Genomic DNA, 20,920 nt, shown 5'->3' on the forward strand with positions numbered 1-20,920 from the left:
TGAGGAATCATCTAGCAACGTCTCACAGGCCCCCACTACCTTCCTCATTAAACCTCAAACAAAGCTGCGGGGTGTTAGTGCACTCCAGCTAGTCCTTCCCAGGGGGAGGAGGGAAAAGCTGGAGTCAAAGACAGTGCAAAGGGCTGGATTCAGTGGTAGGACTTGAAAATGGCAATAAAGGGAAAAGGCAGCAGCTGGAGGAGAAAGAGTACAGGGCCCCTTTTGTCACCACGTAACATACAAAACTCGGCATACTATGCTTTTAAGATAGTAGTAGGCAAGAGCCAGCAACAACAGCTTCCCCCCCCAACTGTACATACTACTTTCTCTAAGGGCAGAATACTCGAGTGGCAGGGATAGTTCCCCAGGGAAGCTCGGTGCATCAGAAGCAGCCACGGGGGTAGCAGGCCACCTGGACAGCAAGAAGTGCCTGAAGTAAGCTTTAGAGCCCTCGCAGCATCAGTGGCATAGACGGCTCTGCTGCTAGGTCCCCAAGCTTGAACATGAGCATGCCAAGAACTAGGAGGCAAGGGAGCACGATGGCAGGGTTTGTCCTCGTCACCTTATGACTGGGCTTTTAGTGTTTGCATAAAGAGCAGTCCACCTTCCCATAAAGGGTAATGAGAGAGGGAAAAGGTGGGAAGTGAACCCATGGTCATCTCTCCTTTAACTCCTGGTGTGGCTGAGCAAAGCTCAAGAGTCTCCTAAGTGCCACTTTAGTGGACACTTGTTCTTCTCAAAACAAACTTGAGCTCAAACAAGCAGCAAGTGGAGGGAGACAAGTATTTTTAGCCTTTTCACCAAGGTCTTCTCTGTCCCTGTCTGAAATTAGGCCTAAACCTGCTGAAAAACCTTTCTGAAAATGTCTGTTACTCCTTACAAGATAAAATCTTGGGGTTTGGGGTGTGTTTTGGGGGGCGGGGATGGGGTGGCACACAGGGAGGAACTACTGGTGAAAGAGACAACTTGATGTGGCAGGAATGAAAGCATGCAATCTGCATCGTAGCCAGGCCATAAAAACACTTGAATCATCTGTCCTACTTTATATCTATCTATTTATCAATTAAGTTATTTTCTCCAACATCTTTCATTTTAAGTATCACATTGGTTTAAAGAAGACAAAGAGGCAGGCCAATATGCAGGTGCTCATCTTTGTTCTCCAACCTGCACTTAATTAATTGTGAATTGCTTTAAAAATAATTTAGGACAATGCTTCCACTGCACGTTGCTGAAGTCTGAGGCGGCTCCTGTGTTTTTACGTCCCAGAACACATGCAAAGCGCTCACCTCTGCCCAGCTGTTAAAAAAACCCAAACAACCACCCAGCCTCTGTGCTGACTGACTGGGGGAAGTCAGGCAAATGAGAGGTTGCTTTTTCTCCCTGCCCACTCCCCCTATTCAAGTAATTCTTTGCTCTGTCACCTCGCTCTGTTTAAAAACCTTAAAATATACATGTTTATCATTAATACGTCACGGGGGGCAACCGTGCCAAATGCTGTGATGGGCAGATAGCTGGGGCTCGCTCTCAGAGCCACACCATTAGTCATGGTGATGACAGCTTCAGACGCTGAGTTTCTCACATTAGGAAATAAAGTTACCAATTTATTATTTTTAATAAAATAATTGCTTTAATGCAGTATTTAAAATAATTTTAAACATCTGATCAATAAGATACAGTACACAAATATGGAAAATGCTGCACTTTACATAAAAAGTAAAGCTAAGCATTTAATTATACAAAACAATTTTGCCTGATGCCATCAATATCTTGCAAACTATAGCTTAGTTAAAGTACTGCTTTTCTTATATATATATATATATATATATATGCTATATATACATATATAAATAATTTACAGCATTCATTTACTAGATTTGTCTACTACTGTTCCAACACAAAAAACATAACCGATTCAAAACTTACTGAATTTGTTAACTATCTGCAGTGGTTCTGACGGTGGAGGGCGTTTGAATCATCACTTCAAGTTTTGAAGTAGCATGCCAAATAACCGTAGGAAGCTTGTTCCTTAAAAGAAAAGTTTCAGCAGGAAGCCATTCAATACAGCCAGTGCCTTTCCCAGTCCTGGGAAATAGCCATGCTATACAGCACTGTGTCATGGGAGGCAAAACGTTTGGAGGCTGGGAAGAAGGGCTACCCGGAGGTTTTTTCTGCCACCACAAGGCAGTCTTTACCAGCAAGCAGAAAATCTTTGAATCTGTTCTAGCAGTCTTAATAATCCGGAGTCGTCCTCCTCACTGAATGGAAACCAGGCAACTGTCTAAATACTTTCTATTTGGGAAGTTTACCTGTTACACCACATTAAGGTATTAAATCAATATTCTAAATAAAGCAGTGAATCCTGTGCTTTGCAAACACTGCTTTTCTCCTTAAGAGAGTCTCCAGCTGCAAAGTTTCAAAGCATCTCAAGTTTTCCCTTTTTTGCAGTCAGCACAGGTTGCTTTTGTTCATTTCTTTCTACATCTATGCTCAAGTTCAATGCTATTTTTTATATCTACAGAAAGATAAATTGTTTCTTGTCTTTACCCTTTCTTTTTAGGCTCTTTCACTCCTTGTATTCAAGTTTAGTAACTCCAAATTTTCCCCGAACATTGAAGTATGCCCTAACTACACTGTCTGATGTACTTCAATCACAAGAACGACCAATTTGTTCACCTTCCCTCAGTCACTTTCTCAGGGGGAGGGCAGTTGAGGTGAGGTGGGGGTGAGAAAGCACCCCTCATTCCTTTTGCTTGCTACTTTGCCCTCCACAAACGAGCATCCAGTAGTAATTCTAAACCCAGAAAATTTAAGGAGATGCTGAGTCAGATAGGCAATACATCAGCATGTTGACTGACTGCTGGTTCATGATTAAATACAGTTGCCATGCTATGCAGTGCCTTTAAAGTGTTATTTGTTTCCCTAAATAAGGTTGGGTTAGAAGAAGGCACTACATGTAGAACAGATGTTGCAGACTCTGGAGTACTGAAGCAAGCGACATACATAAACTAGGGACATGTATCAAGCCCTCAGAGCCTGCAAGACAGTTAAATGCAAGCAGGTAGTCAGGTGTTTGTGTGTGCAGCTCAGTGTTTTCACTGGTTTACAGACTGGTTTAAGCCAAATATTATTAAAAACCCTACAGGTGCTAAGTTAGGTATTTAATAAAAATGTTTATCTGTAAACAAGAGTTATCCTTACAACGGATCGTTTTCCAGAAATTGGAATTTCAAGACAGTGCAACAATGCTTCAGTGTTTTCTTTGGCAGTAGACAGCAAGTTGAAATGTAAAATTCAAATCACTTCAGAAGAGCACGGTACAAGGTTAGAGAATGCTTCATCTCCCTCTCTTGTTCCATGCAGAATATCAAGTCCCTGAGACAGACACGGGTTATTCTTGGACAAAGCAGCTGTTTTGTAAGGCTAAAACCCGATGATCCAGGAGCGATTCCATTGCCTTTCAAATCCTAAATGGGGGAGGGAGAAAGAAAAAAGATTAGAATTCCATGTAAATACAAGTTTTTAACCAAACTGGCTGGATTATACTGCCTACTTGTATAAAACTAGCCTGCTGATGTTCAGCTTTACATGTTGAAAACCAGCAATCCAGAAGTCCTTGCATGTTAGATACTTCAAAAGACAAAGCAAGCACTTGCCAGTTAATGGTTTATTTCAATCAAAGCAATGAAAAAACTCTTAGTAAAAAAATTCCACCTTTTTAAAAAACTGTATTATTATGGTAAGATAAATAACTGCCGTTTCACTGAAGTCGTACCACATAAACACTTGTACTGAGAAAGGACAAGCTAACTACGAAGAAGGTACTACCACAGTTCCTGTGCAGAGCCCCAGGTTGTGCAAGGCTCTTACTCCCACTTGCGAACACCCAAGCTCCAGATGTTCACATCTCTTCTTGAAGAAAACCATCACTGCGAGCGGGCTCTAGCCTTGAAACACGCCAGGAGAAACTCTTACCCTGGCCATCACCTGTGAATTGTCCTTTAAGGGAGCAACAAACACACACAGTTGAAGCATCCGCGTGTTCAGAACACTGTACCCGAGCCTATCCATCTCAGTCGGCTGCCTCGCTTGGTTATGAAAGCACAATTGGTAGGAGATGATGATGTTTAGTAGTTATACATTCAGGCTACTGGAATGAGCAACCCCCACGCATTCCAAAATGCCCCAAGATTTATTATTAGGGGCGGGGAGGAGGAAGATTACCATGAGCTGCACAATAGACTGGCTACTTATCTTGGAGCCAATCTGTGCTACACAGCCAGTCTCTTATCACTACTGGAGGGTTCTTGGTAATGAATGCAATTTGTACAAATACGAGTGCTCAGTCTCTGTAACTTCAGCAAGGCAATGCCTGCCAGCATCAACACCACTTGGAGATGGTGTTGCTTGGATGCCGTGTTAACTATATCAATCCTTACCCTAACACTTTCTGCAAGACTTCAGCAAAATGACTTTGCCCACTTTGCTTAGAGAAATCTGGTTAAAAACCCCATATATTAGAAACAAATACCATTGCTGGACTATCTATAGCAGTGAATGCTACTGTTGTTAGGGGGGAAGCACTGAAATTTATTAAAAAAATAGAGAGATTCACCAGAGAGCATGCACTAACCTCAGAAAACCCAGGGCATATTGCAGAAATGGAAGCTGTATTTCTTACTAGCAGCATGCAGGGTATTCAGCACCATTTCATTTGCTTTACAGTCGATACTGTTAAACACTATGAAATGACATCATTTGAAACTTTCAGTTTGTTAAATGGCTTGGAACAAATGCGTGCGTGGGGAAGACTGCTAGCCACATCGCACAGAGAGGGCACTGCTGTCCTGGTAAGACACAAAAGGGTCACAGTTCAAGTTTGTCATATGACAACCCTGAAGGATGCAGGGAAAAGATAGCTCTGCAATGCAGCTGCCAGCACGGGTTGAAAAGGAGGTCAATCCAACAGGATGCAGCAGAAGGCCTGAGGCAACATTATAAATGAAACAAACCCCAAGGGTTTTCAGTAACCCAGCAGCAATGTCCTTTATAATTCAAAGAACTTCATGGAGGTGAAAGTATTTTCTCTCTAAATAGTCATTAGACTAGAAGTCTTACCTTTAAAAAGACACCAAACAAAGCCACCTCAATCCTGTTCACTCCCTTACAAAAAGGAGGCAGACAGCACAAATCCCCGAGCCTGCTTTGGAAGCTCTTGGAGCTGCAAGATGCTACAACAGGGCAGAAGCGCCAAGCTGCCTGCGTTTGAGACAGAGTTCTGGATTTGTTTATTCTTAAATTCTTACCCATCATGCCTAGTACAGAGACGTAAAGCGATGTTATGCTGTAATATCACATCCAAAGCCAAAGCTTATCCTGGATTCCTGTTTGCTAAGACAGCCACTTCATACTTCTAAGTTTCACGTAGCATCACACCGGCTTATCAGAGCTACTGAGTACAGCATTTCAGGGGCCAGGGGCTCTTTGACTAGTTACTGAACATATCTAAACCAACAGCTGCTACCACATCCAAGTTAAAAGAAAAGGTCCTTCTCTCAAAGTGCATGATGGTTTAAAATTAAAGAAGCCAACAGACAGCGTGGGTCATTCCAGTCCAGACTGGGACCGCATTGGGGAACTCACTCTGAACTAAGTTTATATGGGGATGAGCACTAACTCCTTTTAGCTATTGTCCCCTACAGTTGCATCGAAACACCAATGTTTCATGGTTTTGTTTTGGACTTTGGACCAAGCAGTGGCGGGTAATGTACTGCCTGTCTTTTTGTAATAAAACATTTAGAGAACCAAAGTGAAAACACTTGAAGGTAAGATGCCATCTGCACATCAAAATGAACCATCACAGGTGTCTCTGCTAATGTCCAAGACCTTATTTAAGAAGTGCCCAACTCCTGCGCTCTCCAGCTGACACAAGGGACACTTTAGGGAAGGGTCCTCTGCTGCTCAGTTCTCAGAGCCTCCTCTTGGGCAAGTTCCTCTTGGGCAGCAAGTCGATCTTGTCTGGCCCTAGGCAACAGTCAGCAGTCCTCTCCTTTACATCTCATATACCTCTTCCTGCAGAGAAGCTCCTCCACACTGCTTTTGAGACCTTAATACCCTGGTTAGAATAACACCAGCCCACTCCTTGCTCCCAGACATCTCTATTACGTTCCTCCCGGTTGGGCAGTAACCGCTTGCGTCTTGCTATTTTGGGGTATTCTTCAACTGCAAAAGTCTTCAGCCTACCTTAAGACAGCTTTGTGAGCCTCTTCTGAGGGGAAGTGAAAAGTGCCAGGCCACAGACAAGTACAAAGATAAGTGAATATAAAATGCATCCCTGTAGAACCAATTCTAGCAAAGGGTACTGCAACCAGCCTGCACCCCCCTTCTGCAACATCTAATTCTTAATGCCTTAACTAGCAACTTCTTTTTTTATTTTTTTCATTTTCTCTTTTTTTTTTTTTTTAAATTGGGAACACTCCTCTTCTCCACAGGGGAGGCTGGAAGACATCAGCCATATCCTTCACTGAACCCCCAGCACCCCGCTTTCCTTCCAAAAGAGAAACAACACAGAGACGTGCAGCCCAGGAAGAGTAACCACCAGCATAAATACTACCAGTCAACCTGGGTGTCAACAACCTGGGCATCAACAGCTGACAGACCCTGTTTGTAAGCCAGGTAAGATACTGCGGCAATGTGGTTCTGCACCACTGGAAACCACCCTTCACAGTACCGAGACCACCAGCTGCCTTAAAACCAGCCTCAGGAGGCCACAACAGCTGCAGTCCTGCTTTTGGCCTATCCTCAGAGTCAAATCAAATCAGCAACTTTGCCAAAGCAACATGCTGTCATCCTTTGTTGATCCTCAGTCTTTTATATACAGCTGACAGATCAGTTACTCTCACCGATCTTGGCAGCAGAAGACATTGTGGAGCTCCTGCTGCAGTCCCACACCTGTTGTGCAGCCAGTTTTGTTGAGAGGTCGCTCCTGAAACCTGTTTTAAGATCTCTAGAGCTCTCTCCAGTGGCTGGACCGAGAATTAAATACCAACTCTTTGAAAAGGCAAGAGTGAAGTTGATACAGAGCCACAGATAACGACAAGGCTCTTCCTTTACCCTGAGCTACCGTCACCACCTTATTCTAGTCTCCAGGGTATCTGGAGCATGTGATCTACAAGTCTGGATCAAGGTACCGACAAGGATATCAAAGTTGCTCAGAGCTAGTCTACAAGGCCTGATACAAAGCGCAGAGGGGTCAGCAGACACCTTCCTTCCCATCAAGTCCAGGTCAGGCTCAGCAAGCTGTTCCTGGCAGAGTACACTCTCCCTTCTCAAATTCAATGGCTTCACACCAATTGCATTCAAAATTTTAAACTCTTAAGAGGGGGGCACTTTAAGGGAGCAAAGTATTCAGTCAAATCTTAAAAAGTCAAGCCAAGAGTTCTCATTTCAATTTTTGGTGTGGCATAAACACATCCCAGTCTCAGAGCCAAGACCCCAAGAGAGCAAACTGTCATTGCAGCTCTGCTGTGCATTATAAAAATACCACCAGCAGAAGGAAGCAAAGTCACAAGACAGTTTTCAGTGACATCTCCAAACACTGAATAATTACAGCTGCTTGCAGCTGAGACATTGTTGGAAGGTGGTAAAAGCATTTAGCAAATCAGAGCAAAAGAATCCAGGTTCACCCCCAGCTCTGTCACCTGTGGTCACACTGAGGTCTATGATATCTAGTGTACCCTGTACATTAGTTTCGCAGCTGTCTCACAGGAGGAAAAAAGGGTTAAAAAGCCATTAATGCACTGTGGAGTGCTCAAACGCTTTCCTGGGTCTTCCCCAGCAGCAAGGAGGAAGGAGGAGACCCTGTCAGAATTGTGGAAGTTTTCCTTGTACAAATAAGTGCATAATTTAGGCTAGAGAAAACAAAGTGAAAGAAGTTGATATTACTTTGGTGACAAGCCAGCCTACTGATGCTGCCTATTCTAACAAGCCTCAGTCTGCTAGGAGTACTCCCGCATAAACAATACTAAAATACTACATTACTCAATATTTATATAAATATGATTTTTTTTTTAAATAAAATTGGTGGCATTGGGTGGTGTTTTTTTTTTTTCCCCAAAAAACCTTATATACCATTAGGGTAGATCAAGCCAATGTCTGAAAGGCTTAGATCTCTATTTCCAGGCTGCTTCTTGTGCAGCTGAAAACAAACATGTATATTTATGATGTTATCTGTAGTCTACAAAGAAGCCTCATGAAGCTGTCAGATCTATATAATAGAGAACGCTATTCAACTACGCATTTTTCCTCAGATTTCATTGTAACATTCCTACAAGTCCTTTCAAATGTAGTCAACAACATGTTTTACATATTGAAACAAATTACTGCGAATGTAATGTCAGTTTATTCGCTATTATGCCCAAGATTCATGTACGCATGTCACTTCGTATGGCTACATCAGATGCTTAATCTGTACCTGGAGGTAATGAACACTATACAAATATGTCATCTTAGTTAATAGACAATTATTAAGCTGAAATTTTCTGGCTCTTTGCCACATCATTTTAAGCAATGTATTGTCAACTAAATTATAAATCTCTTGACCCTTCACATGTCATCAACATTTGCGCATTACCAATATGTTCAGCCTAAAGCTACAATGCAATTAGTCATTTAAATTGCAGATATCTTTCACACATAAGAAGAATTAAGTTCATTTCTAGCACAGAGAAGGCACAATATGGGCCAATGAACTGTATTTCCGAAGTGTGTGAATGGCAGTCGAGAATATTTTTGCCTATTTACATGGGAAAAAATTCACATCAAGTGTATGGCCTAGACTGACAGCAGCCAGGAAATTCAGCGCTGAAATTGAAACTCTCTAGCTGACAGGGCTGTGCTTAGGTCTTGCAGCAGATAAGTAAGATTCTGAAGCCATATTTTATAATTGCAGTAACACTTTTAGCTCTCTTCTTCCCCAAAGGTATGACCACGCTGTAGACTCTTCAGTTGTCTGATAGCTTGAATAAGAACCAGAAACTGAAATCAAGAGTCTGCATATGTTAAGCATATGCAAAGTAGAAAAAAGAAAACCCGTCCCGTATCACTTTAGACCTATAGGCTGGGGGAAGGGGTGGTAGAGACAGAAAGAGACACAGAGAAAGAGAGGGAAACCCCTCAAGTGTAGAAATAGATTTTGTAGCCTGGCTCTGAATACCTCCTTACATGCACATAGTCTAAGTCCAGTTTAAAATGATTGCTTTTAAATTAATTTTCTGCAGCTTTTAAGAAAATACTTTAGCAGACTATCACGTACCAATGCCAAGCACCAGCCAGCAGCCTCTCTGCACCCCATGGATATACAGGGAGCAGCAAACCTATCGTCATTCGCTACAGAGCCAACTTCTGTGTTTAATTCACATTTAGACACAGTCACATCCTTAACACCAGTACTGAAGCTGATGAATTATGCTAGCGTGTCCTCTCGTCAGAAGAGCTTATGGCCAAAAAGGCAGCAGTAACTTCTACAGCTACCGCTTATAGGAGTGTAAAGCCACATACTCCTTAACACATGCCTCCCACAAATGCCAAAAAAATGAAAGCGATTTGATTGTCACACAGTGGAAAAAAGAAAACATCTCTCTTCCCCAATCATTTGGAAGAGGGTTTTTTGGGGTTTTCTTTCATTCTGCAGAAAAGGACTTGTTGCTCAAAGGCTTAGTTCCTCCTAGATCAGCCTAAAGAGCATTTGCAAAGCTTAAACAAGCACCATATACAGAATATATGGTGATAGATCAACATGCATACCAGTACCCTAAGATGTAAAGCAAGAAGGGTAAGTTTAAGTTCTGCTAACAATGACCAGATGTGGCAGAGACCTAGTTCTAGAAGAGAAGACAACAATCTTATTTTCTCCACCCACAATCAATACTAAAAATGAAACGATGAGCAGTGTAGAAAACAAGACATTTCTCCCATTTCTTCTTACCAAACTTCTTCCCAGAAGGAGAACACAAGCTTATTTGTGGACTGCTGTATTAGAAGATGTGCATCACCCTGGAAATATCCATTATTTTATGCGTGTTGGCCAGAGCTACGAGTTTGACAGAAAGTACTTGAATGGCTCTGCACAGACCCCAGGATATCAGCTGCACCATTTACTTCTGTAGCAGCTGCTTGCAGTAGCCTGAAGTTTCCACAGCGGAGCTAGACTACGGGTGGCAAGGCAAGACCCACACTTACTAACAGAGCAGCCAGTCCTGGCAGTGGACAGAACAGCCACGTGCAGTAACTGGAAGGAGGAAATCTCCTTTGCGATTGGATCAGGCAAAAAGAAAGAAAAGACACAAGATTTACCCCTGAGTCAGTCAATATGACCAACCTGGACGGAGGCAAGTGAAGGACACACCACCAACAGCACTTCGGGGCAAGACAGACTGCAACACTTCCAAGTAGCCAGAAAACAGATGAGAAGCAAGCAGTCTCCCCAAAAAAAATTATACAGAAGTGCAGGCATCCAACTAAGTTTTCCTGTATAAAGTAGAAGAATGGTCCAACCACAGTCTTCAGAAGTTGACCATAAGAGTAACAGCCAGTCTCCTAACTCTACCTTCAAAAAAAAATATGTAGACTTTTTTTCCTCCCTGCTGTGTGATACTGCACAAATATACTGCTCTCAATTCAAGGCCAAAGATGACCTTGGACCCGGGACACCTTTGGATAGAAGGAAAGTAAGTTTAAGGACTCAGAACTGCAGCCTGTTTCCTCACAGAAAAAAGTTTTAAATCTCTGCAAGGGTTTTCAAACTTCTAAGACTCCAGTTACAGTGAGAATGAGACAAAGCTATTTCCAAAATAGCTTTGTCATCAGAAAAGCAGTAAAACTTAATCCAAAATAATCCTTGACTATTTCTCAGCATTGAAAACATTACGTGGCATGTTACCAACCAACAAAAACTATGAAACAGAACACAGAATTGGGAAAATAAGTCTGTGGCTTCAAGTTTACTTTTTTCTGATTTGTTTTAGAAGTGTTCTCCCTTCTCAAGATGAGTTATTTTTCAATTCTTCCCACCCTTTAATTCATTACTGTTCACCACATGCCCCCAAACTGGGGGAGGAGAAGAGGTGGGTAACAAACACACAAAACTGAAAACACATATGAATCAAATCCAAAGGCCTCTCCCCATCATTGTATCCAAAAGTGTCCAGAGGGACCAGAATGAGAGATGAAGATATTACCACCTCTGGAATACAAGTAGCACCAATTAACACATTTCCACAATAGAGGGATTTTCTTACCAGGGCTTTCTCAAATTACTCTTTCTGAACAATACCATTCAAATGTTAAATTGCAGTGAAGAGAACATGCAAAACTACCCAAACCAGTGTTTCCAATGAGAAGGGGAAAAGAATTCCCATTATAGTGATGCCTTTTTTTTTTTCTTTTCTAATTAGGCCTAGAGCATTAGCCTTATTTTTTCATTCCATGATCGTCATGGATTTGCCCCTACTGCTATTTCAAGTTTAGCGATACATAAGCAATAATCATGGCAAGATATAGTTTACCCTTTTTATATTGCTTTTAGGTCCAAATTAGTTGACAGACACTCCTCTGGGCAAGAACTTCTTTCTTTATTTGTTACCCACCACACTATGAGGTGATGTGGCTGCTGGTAAGCAGGCTTCTAGCTGTAAAGCACATGTTCGTGTCACCACATGTTCTAGTTCCCAGATTAAAATAAGCCATAATAAGTCTCCTTGAAAGATGAAGTAAAGAAAGCAGAATGTCAGAGAACAAGATAGGATGAATGTGCAAGAATCAGGCATTCAACTATCCCAGGAAAACGACTTTCGAGAAGAGATGCAAAGCCAGGTGGCAGAGTGTGGAGAAACAGATACCTAGGGCTGAAGAACCATCTCAATTAAACACAAATGATCATTTGTGGAGAAAGGAAATATGGTAATGCTAACAAAATGCTGTTCTTAGCCCTTCATGCTACTGTTACTGCAACAGAAGGTAGCAGATCCATACCAACCCAGTCTACTGAGCTGCACTCTTCCAGTACCCCTTACATTTTGGTACTGAATAAAGAAAGACAAATATGTAACAAATTTGCTTACAGGGTTTCACTTTTTTAATATATACTGTAACTGATTATTTCTTCCCTGTCTCCCCAAATACCTTAGGGCTTTATTTTACATCAATAATGGCTTGAAACAATTCCTTTCCTTTAATTATTGCAGTAGGCAACAATAAAAAGAAGCTGAACAGAGACAACTTTGCTCTAACACAGACATAAGAGATACAAACATTGTGCAAGAACATTATCCAAGGAAAGTTGAAGTCTTAGTTAAAAAACTTAATGCATTTAGCATCAGTGATTTCATTCAATACTGTCAAAGGATCATTCATACTCAGGAATAACTTCTTCCATCATACCTGTCTACCAAGATATTAGGCTTTTTAAAAAAAAAAAAATGGTCACAGGAGTATTATGCACAGATTTACTCCTTGCCATTGCATAGTCAGAAAGTTTTGACATTTAAGATTACTTGAGAGTAAAGCTGTCTGTATTTGCAATTTGAAATGAGAAAGTACATCCTGCCTGTTTAAATTATTCACAGACAGGTTGCCCAAAAAGATGATTTTAAAGATGCCCAAATGTGTATCAGCCCAAGGCCATATTGTACTTGCTTTCAGTTTCAAAGACCTCCTTTCATCTCTGAAGAATGGAATGTTGTTTACTGCTCAGGATGTTTTGCCATGTTATCATGAATGTATTACAAATGTTCTGCTTCTTGAACTAGAGAGCGTTTGTCAAAACCATTCTTTATTCTACATGAGAAGTCTTGAGCCTTTTATAAATCCTGCTTGGATATATTGGAACACTTAAACGTCTAAGTCTAAACATCCTTCCCCAGTTTGCTATCCTGCATAACTTCACAAAAAAGAAAAAAGGTCTGCAGAGAGCTGCTTTCTGGTAGCATGAAACCTAAGTACTAGGCACTGGAATGCAAGATTGCATGCGAGAAACAAACGTAGTTTCACTGGCAGAATTACTTTCGCCTACTGCCGTTACAACTCAGGATAGTAAGGCAACCTATATGAGAAGCATCTTAAAATAAAGCAGGTAAATTTGTGACAATGAAATGCTATCAAGGTTTATGGTCAGTTTTAGGCAGGTTATGTCCACGTTCTTTTAAACTGGCAATGTAAATAATGGATCGCCACCTTTCAACAGCCACACTGTTATCTGTCTCACTTTGGCAAAATCTCATGAAGCGTTTAATAAAGCAGACACACCACAGACAATGAGAAATAACTGAAAAGTACCTAACAGGCAGACTTGTTAAATATTCAGAAACAAATCTGGCAATAATTACAGAAAACCACTATGAAGAACAGGAATAGTTACTCGATAGAAGCTTGGGGGAAGAGGAGAAAAGGATGGGGAAAACTGTTCTTATGCTAGACTCATTTTTTCAAGTTTTTCCAGTGGTATTAGAAAAAAAAATAACTATACCTTCAGCTTCATGTGAAAGTGCATTAAAAAACTTCAAAGAAGTGAAGAATAGCTGCTCAAAAGCTGGGAAGGTTGCTTTCCGCAGCTTGTTTAGATAAAGATTCCTTCACTTCACTTCAGGTAAACAGGGAGCATTCAAGGAGCTAACTGTGCCTCCATGTCAGGAGGAAGAAAAAAAAAAAAAAAAAAAAAAATCGGAGAAACTAGTCTACCTCACCTCCTTAGAGAGGTCTCTTTTCACAGTCCAGGCTGAGGGAAAACCTACAGGACAGATGCCACCACTGTCTCAGTTACATTGCAAATAATTGAGCTTTATACAAGGTCCTTCCAGACTCCAGTATGCAAAAATGCCAGAGTATTTTCAATCCTAGCATCTATTTAAGCTTCCTAGGCCATAAGAATGAAAAATACTTAAGGTTTATCAGAAAGAACAACTTTACCACCACTTCTTCCACAGAAGAGTTATTTTCCAGGCTTCTGTTCACTGTGCTTGGGTCACAAGCCAACCAGCCGTTCACTTGAGCAACGTTGAGGCTTCATAAGAAAGAGGGGCAAAACTGGCAACAACGCTTGGAATGACAGCCCGCAACACATTTCTCCCATCTGCAGCCAAGATGATGACCTCTAACAGAAGTAGGCTGTCAGTCTCCTGGAAAGAACTTCTGCAGCCCTGTAAACTTCCCAGGTCCCAGAAACAGTTAATCTCCAGCACAACATTAAGAGATTTGTTCAGACCAAGATTTGTTAAAAGCATCTTCAAGGCACTTTTAAAACGCAGCATGAGCCAGAAAAGGTGATCTGGCTCATCGCAGGAACTGAATCGTCTTGGTTTATTTCTTTATTTATTGGGGGAACCTAGCCAAGGCGAACTCACAGTACGTTTGAAAAGAGTCCCTATGCATTGTGCATGGAAAAAAGTTCACAGCCAAATGTCAAAGCAAGAGCCATTTGAAAAGCCATCCAAAACAGCCATCGTGAGTTCAACTGAGGGGCCATGACAACTAGCTGCTGTTGAAGACCACCACAGATTTGTTACCCTCCACTGCAGATGGAAGTTTCTCTGAGCCATCATTTCATTCAGTCCTTTACACACAGTGTTCTTATCCACAGGTTCTTCTTATAACCCACAATTAAACATCCCCATCAAATGTACCAGAAACAACCCTTTCAAGTATCTAACACACGGACTAGTATTCTTACAGTACAGAACCAGCCATTTCATGTAAGAGAATTCTCACTTCTTCCTACAGGGAAGGATAAAAATAATTCAGTATGAAGATACAACAACATGCAAGTCACGTCCATACCTCCAGCCCAGATCCAACGTTTGATGAATCCAATGGTCTTTTCTTCCTTGGTCCAATGGCTGCCAAAGCTGTGAGGTTGGCTTCTCTTTGTTGCATTTGTGCTAACTCCAATTGCTGCATCTAATTTAAAAAGAAAACACCTAATTATGATATACAGTATCCTAAAGGTCTTGTTCCCTTTATGGCAGCTTCAGACAGCTTTGCAGTCCCTACTGAAACACTGTATTTCACAGCATCTTTCCCTGTCTTTCTGCATAGTTTTGACAGATTCCAATACTCAGTCACGCTTAGAGCTTTGAAACACTAACGGCCCCATAGATAGCACTGTGTAAGTAACACACTTTATGGAGACTGCATTGAGGTATCATCATAGCCTTAACAGGAGCCTTGCTGCTGGTTCCTCAGCTCATAAGCTTTGCCATTTCTGATTAACAGAAAATATTGATTAGAACTGGTTTACGAAGCCGGATTAGTATTAAAAGTTGAAGTTGCCGAGTTCTGTGAACTGGGCAAATTCTTAATTCAAAATCTCAGTTCATGACTGCGCAACACTCAATTTCTTCGTGCTGTATTACCTGAACCCAGCACTCAATATTGCCATTCTGAAACATCTCATTATCCAACTGAACAGGATGCTGTCAGTTCACTAATGTTCTTTTCCCAGTACACAGTTGCATCTTCAGGCATTATCTCGAGCAAGTTAGAGATACACTGCATATATTTATTTTCACTCACCTCCAAAAATGGTTCAACACAAAGAAGGCCTTAGAAACAACCTCCACCTGGCTTAGGTAAACTTGGGATGGCAGAGAAACCCATTGTCAAGAGGATTAAAAAAAAAAGTTTTATGTCTGTATTTCGAGGTACATACTACTTCATTCTATTCGATAACTATAGATGCCAGCTGCTCCGGAGCTCAACCCACTCAAGTCCGCTAATAGACCTCCTAGCTTGGACTGGCCACCTTGACTAATGCAACCCCACTGCTTTCAGATCCGCCAGCTGTCCAACTTGGAGCATGGGTGGAGAGGAGTGCTCGCTCTCTCTGTCGGGAAGGAAGCTTTTGTATTTACTCAGGTTGAGTTTGTCCTTATACACAAACCTCTAGGTTTGATGTTAATCCTTAAATGATCCGACATGCAACTAAAACAGCTCCTTAGCCCCATGCTGTTCCCAGGACTTACAAAATCTGTTTGGATGGGAACTCTCTACATTCATGCATGTCCATGTCTTTAAAGAAAGTACAGACATATCATGCTAGCAAAACATCCAACTCTCTTCCCTTCCCTCAACCCCACAAATCATTAAAAAAAAAAATTTAATTGGAATTCCTCATTCAGTCAGTACAGATATTTTGCTTACTAATACACTGTGGTTTTGCTTGCTCTTCAAATCTCGGAGACCCCACTTGGAGAAGAGAAATTCAGTTGGTTAAGAATTGAGCTTGTAGCACCTACACAACATTACTCCCCCACTTGCTACTATTTAAGTAAGAATCCACAATTAAAAAAAAATACCGTGGGGGTTGCGGGGGGCAGCTTTTTTTTGTTGTTGAGAGTTTGGTTTTTTGCTTGAGTTGGTTTTTGGTTTTTTGGGGTTTTTTTTTGGTTTGGTTTGGTTTGGTTTTTTTTTCCTCCCCCAGAGTTTTTTTTTTTACTGCAGATCAGTAGACTTGTTCTTACTTTAGTGATGTCGGCAGCTTCACATAAAGTATTGCAGCCAGCTAGGCTATTTAAAGAAAAATTGTATTTCAGTGCAAGATTCCTAAAAGGACATCCTGCCCTGTAAGACTCAAAACTATACACATGCTCAAGATTTTTCAACAGAAATCAGGGGCGTTGACACACATATGTTGAGAGTAGTTGGTTTTTTGTTTTGGGTTTTTTTGGGGGGTGGGAATTGGAGGGGTTGTGTGGGTTTTTTGGTGTTGAGACAAATAATTCAGTTACAAAAACAACACCATTTGCAAGTCAGCTTTGATCACAGTATGTAGGCTTTTCCTTACAGAAATGTAGTAGTACTTCTTCAATGCTAGATACCATCATTCACTTACCACACACACTATTATTGCTTTGTGTGCAGTGTAAACATTTATAACCGTATTTATCAGAATTACTTCAGTTCTAAATATGGGGTTTTTTTGTGTGTTTTTCAAAGTATATAGTATTGCTTTCAAGAATATTTTAGAGACTGTATGGTTTTATGACCCTTAAACTTGAAAATTACAGTTCTGCAAGTGTCTAACATTACCTCTAACTGGCCTACTTGCATAAGATAAACTTCCCTTTAATCTCAGTCTTAAATATGTATATTTATGTTCAGGAACACATTGCAACCAATCAGGAATGGGGGGAAATAAGACTAAATCTGAAAAAGTAACCTGAAACTTCACAAACTCTGTGAAACACTGAGGCTTAGAGACTATTTTTATGTGACATCTTCATCACTCTCTGGATTAATCAGGAGCAATAGAACGCTGAGATTCTTTGGCAGAGGCACGTGCTGACATCCAGCCCCAGCTGCCCAGGCCTCCAACACCTGGAGCCACCCCCACTTACAGGCAGCTACAGAGCATCCCTGTGGAAGTACACCTTCCTGCTAGCAACGTAGTTCAGTCGTCACGGTGGTCGTATGTGTACCACAGTCTTCTTGCCGTGACAAGAGGCATTATAACATGCCCTGCACGTGGCAACCCTCTGGGGGCAGATTAAATTCCAAAAGGCTCCAGTGGCAAAGAAAACCCGAAGGGGAAAGATGATTTGCTTTGCTTTTAAGAATCATTACACTTAAAATGAAAAGAACTTTTAAAACCATTAAACTCAAAACAAAACAACAAAACAAAAGCCTTTATCAGCCTAATCTTGTGCTTCTATCCCTGGGAGTCATTAGTAAACATATCCCCCCCTCCCTCAACTCTACAAAACACATACAAACCAGCTTCACTGCAGTTAGACATGTCAAAAACGGGTGGCTGCTGAACATTTGGTCACTGGCTTAAACAGCATTGAAATAAGACCCCCTCTCCTTTTTACTGCTGATGTTGATGGGCAACCATGCTAAAGACCCCATGCTAAGGACAAGAGGCAGAGCTATGAATTAAATACCGAGGGGGCTTTGGGTTGGCAGCAGCACGGGGTTGAGTGCCTCTTGGTGGAGTACCAGAATGCTGCTCTGGCTGAGGACTGGGCAGCGCCTGGGCACCATCACCATTTATCCCACGCAATTCCAGCTGACAAAGCATGCTGTCGGCACAGACGCCCTGCTGGAGCGAGCACTGCTGCTGGAGGGCGGTGCTGGCAGAAAACCCACCGATACAAAGGACGGGATGACACTTGGTGGACGGTATGAAAAAGATGCGCTTTCTAGAAAGAGAATTGATGCATCTTTGACCACGCAGTTCCCAAGACAATGCTGGAAATGCATGTCTCTACCATCATCTACTCTCCCCAATACATTTTCCACCTCATAACCAGTCAAAGGATTTTTCAAATCAGGCAGAATCTCACCAGGGTTTCGGAGCAAAAGAAAAAAAGAAATCATAGTCTTGTTGCATTCTAGACATCTCGGGGATTTTTCTGAGAACATAATTAAGACAAATGAATTTAAACACTCAATCTCCATAATGGACTCAACAGATCCCCATTAAGCGATATAGGCAGGCATCCAAATTACCCCGCTGAAGCCAGCAAAATCATCTTTTCATCAAGTTTTGTTCCATTAAAAACTGTGAGATGAAATGTCCAAACATTGTGTGAGCAGTTAAAAGCACAGGATAAGGAGAAGACAGGCAGATAACATCAAGGGATACCCGAGGATACTGGCTGGCTAACTACTGCCGGATTTTCCTAAACAAGATTAGGAAAGAGCAAGAGGCAACTATGTTGAGTCAAATCTTTCTTTAACAGACAGTTTTGTAGCACACAAGTTAGGGCAGAAAGATCACTGCAGCAAGTGAAAGACAGTAAAAGTAGTATATACACTTCATTGAAATATGACATAGAGAAGCTGCATCTAGTATTGTTTCCCTTCTAGGGGCCAGTTTTACTAATATTGGTGTCTCTGTCTAAAGTAGGATACAAATACGAACAGCCATACCCAGATTTGTATCTTGAAAACAGATGATTTTTTTTCCCTTGAAGACATAAGGGTGTAATGGCAATTCAAAAGGAGCAGGGGGAACCTGCGCTGTACATCGGACCCACAAATTAGCAGGTTTCCCTTCAACCTGACCTACTTCATTCTGCTGAAAGATGCTGCTGTTCCACCATGACACAGGAGTCCAACACATGTTCTGTTCAAAATTCATTCCTCAAGAAGGGCATTGAGAGGGGACAGTCTCTAGGCAAGAGGCAAATGAATGTTCATGCTCCTTCTCCCCCTTTCCGATTTTTACATACGCTAAGAATCGCAGTACAAAGAGTTCTAAAAACCTGTGTATAAAGATCAAATTGCTATGAAAACGTCTCAGAACTTGTAAAATAGTCTTTGTTGCTGCTGGCCTTTTTAATAATAAAAATAGGGTTTAAAGTCTGGTCTTGCAGCAAGCAGGAATCTCTAGGGTGACACAATAACCATTTTAGTTAATCTGACCTGCAGCACAAATCAAGAAGTAAGGTATGTTTTAAAGTCCTCCCTTATAGTGAAATGGCATTTGCAGCATGGCTGTAATCACACAAAATGAAAGGTTTTAAAATTGACCTCTCTGTTCTTCACTCAATCCTCTACTGAGAAAAATATTTCTTTTCCTGCTCACAGAAATTTTATCGCACTTATTTCTCATGCTTCACTTTTCAGAAAACATGCAAAATCTGTTTCTACTACTACACCAATGACACTTTTGTGGCATTTTAATATTAAAAATTAAATTTCAAGTTGCATAATAAGACAAGAAGTACTTCAGCTGTGAGATGCCGAGACTTTTTTTTTAAAGCAACAGTGCAAGTTGGTTTTAAACCCTTTCAGTTACAAAGGACGTGATATGTCATTGTTCGCATTATCAGAGCTCCAATAATTCAAGTTATACAATCTCGCCAGATTTTCCCTGAACACCGCAAGTAAGGATCCCTTAAATACAAGTGAAAAAAGGAAAAAGTATACTCTACTACAAATAAAGTCAACTAATTCGCACCAGCTAATCCACGATGAGTACAGCAGCAGGTATTATCAAAGGGGGGAAACGGAAGAGCTACCTAGTTGAATACACGTTCACCTTCGAAAAGGAGTAACAAAAACCCTCATGTCCGGTCACCAAGTACCCAAAGCAGAACAGGGTATTTGGTATAAGCTTTCATAGAAGACAAAGCACACGAAACTTTTACTTTCTAGATCCTCAAGAACAGTTTTACCAGGGAAGATTTCTCTAAAGGTAGAGACAAGAAATTAAGCATCTGTATTAGCCAGGGCTCACAGAGCAGTAACAGGTCTGAGGTTAAAGAAAAGCCAAACAGCTGGCACTTGCCCAGCACGATGCTGGCAGATGACACGCATCCCAAGAGATTCCTACCACTGCCCACTTCTGCAGGAGCTTCAATATGTAAAGTACTAGGAAATAAATGAAGAGAGATTTCTTCTCTCCACTTCTCAGATTTAAGTGCAAGGAACTTATGTTTAGAAAAAAAACCCAAAAAATAGTCTTGGCAATGCAATAACAAATAAATCCAGCCATATGGATGTAAATGAGCTCAGAAAAAATGCTGGTAAGAAAGACGAGGAAGGTAAACACAACAATTCTGGACTTGGTTATAATTAATATAAGGGAAAGACTAAAAAGCATATGTACAAGGTACTGGGTTTAATATCAAGAAGAAAGCGGGGATGTCTCCACATATGACATTGTAGGCTGACAGAGTATGGGACAGATTAAATAAATATTTAAAGTAACAGAAGAACTGGCAGGAAAGGAAACCAGGGAAGGCTGAAGACAAGTTAATGTATGCCTAAGGGTTATGTGTGCTATCCAGCAATGAGTATATCAGGAGTAATAAAAGCACTAAAGTAGATGAACAAGAATTTGTATAAGACTTGCGGGGAAAAAAAAGCAAGGAATATAATCATACAAAAGAGGCAGAAGCCCCCGATTCTTTCAGCTTCCACA

At 41.2% G+C, this 20,920-nt stretch overlaps 1 protein-coding gene across 1 annotated transcript in view; it reads right to left on the reverse strand.

Annotated features, from left to right (window-relative positions):
• Positions 1–3,158: 3,158 nt before the first annotated feature.
• Positions 3,159–20,920, reverse strand: part of TAF4B (TATA-box binding protein associated factor 4b) — a 75,415-nt gene continuing 57,653 nt past the window's right edge. Inside the window, exons 14-15 of the mRNA XM_075141935.1 lie at positions 14,827–14,946; positions 3,159–3,464 (exon numbers count right to left, since the gene is read on the reverse strand). Of these exons, the coding sequence (XP_074998036.1) occupies positions 3,297–3,464; positions 14,827–14,946 (288 nt within the window). The 3' untranslated portion in view covers positions 3,159–3,296. The remainder of the gene's footprint in view (positions 3,465–14,826; positions 14,947–20,920) is intronic.

This window comes from Calonectris borealis, chromosome 2, assembly GCF_964195595.1.
Source record: "Calonectris borealis chromosome 2, bCalBor7.hap1.2, whole genome shotgun sequence".
Classification (NCBI taxonomy): Eukaryota; Metazoa; Chordata; class Aves; order Procellariiformes; family Procellariidae; genus Calonectris; species Calonectris borealis.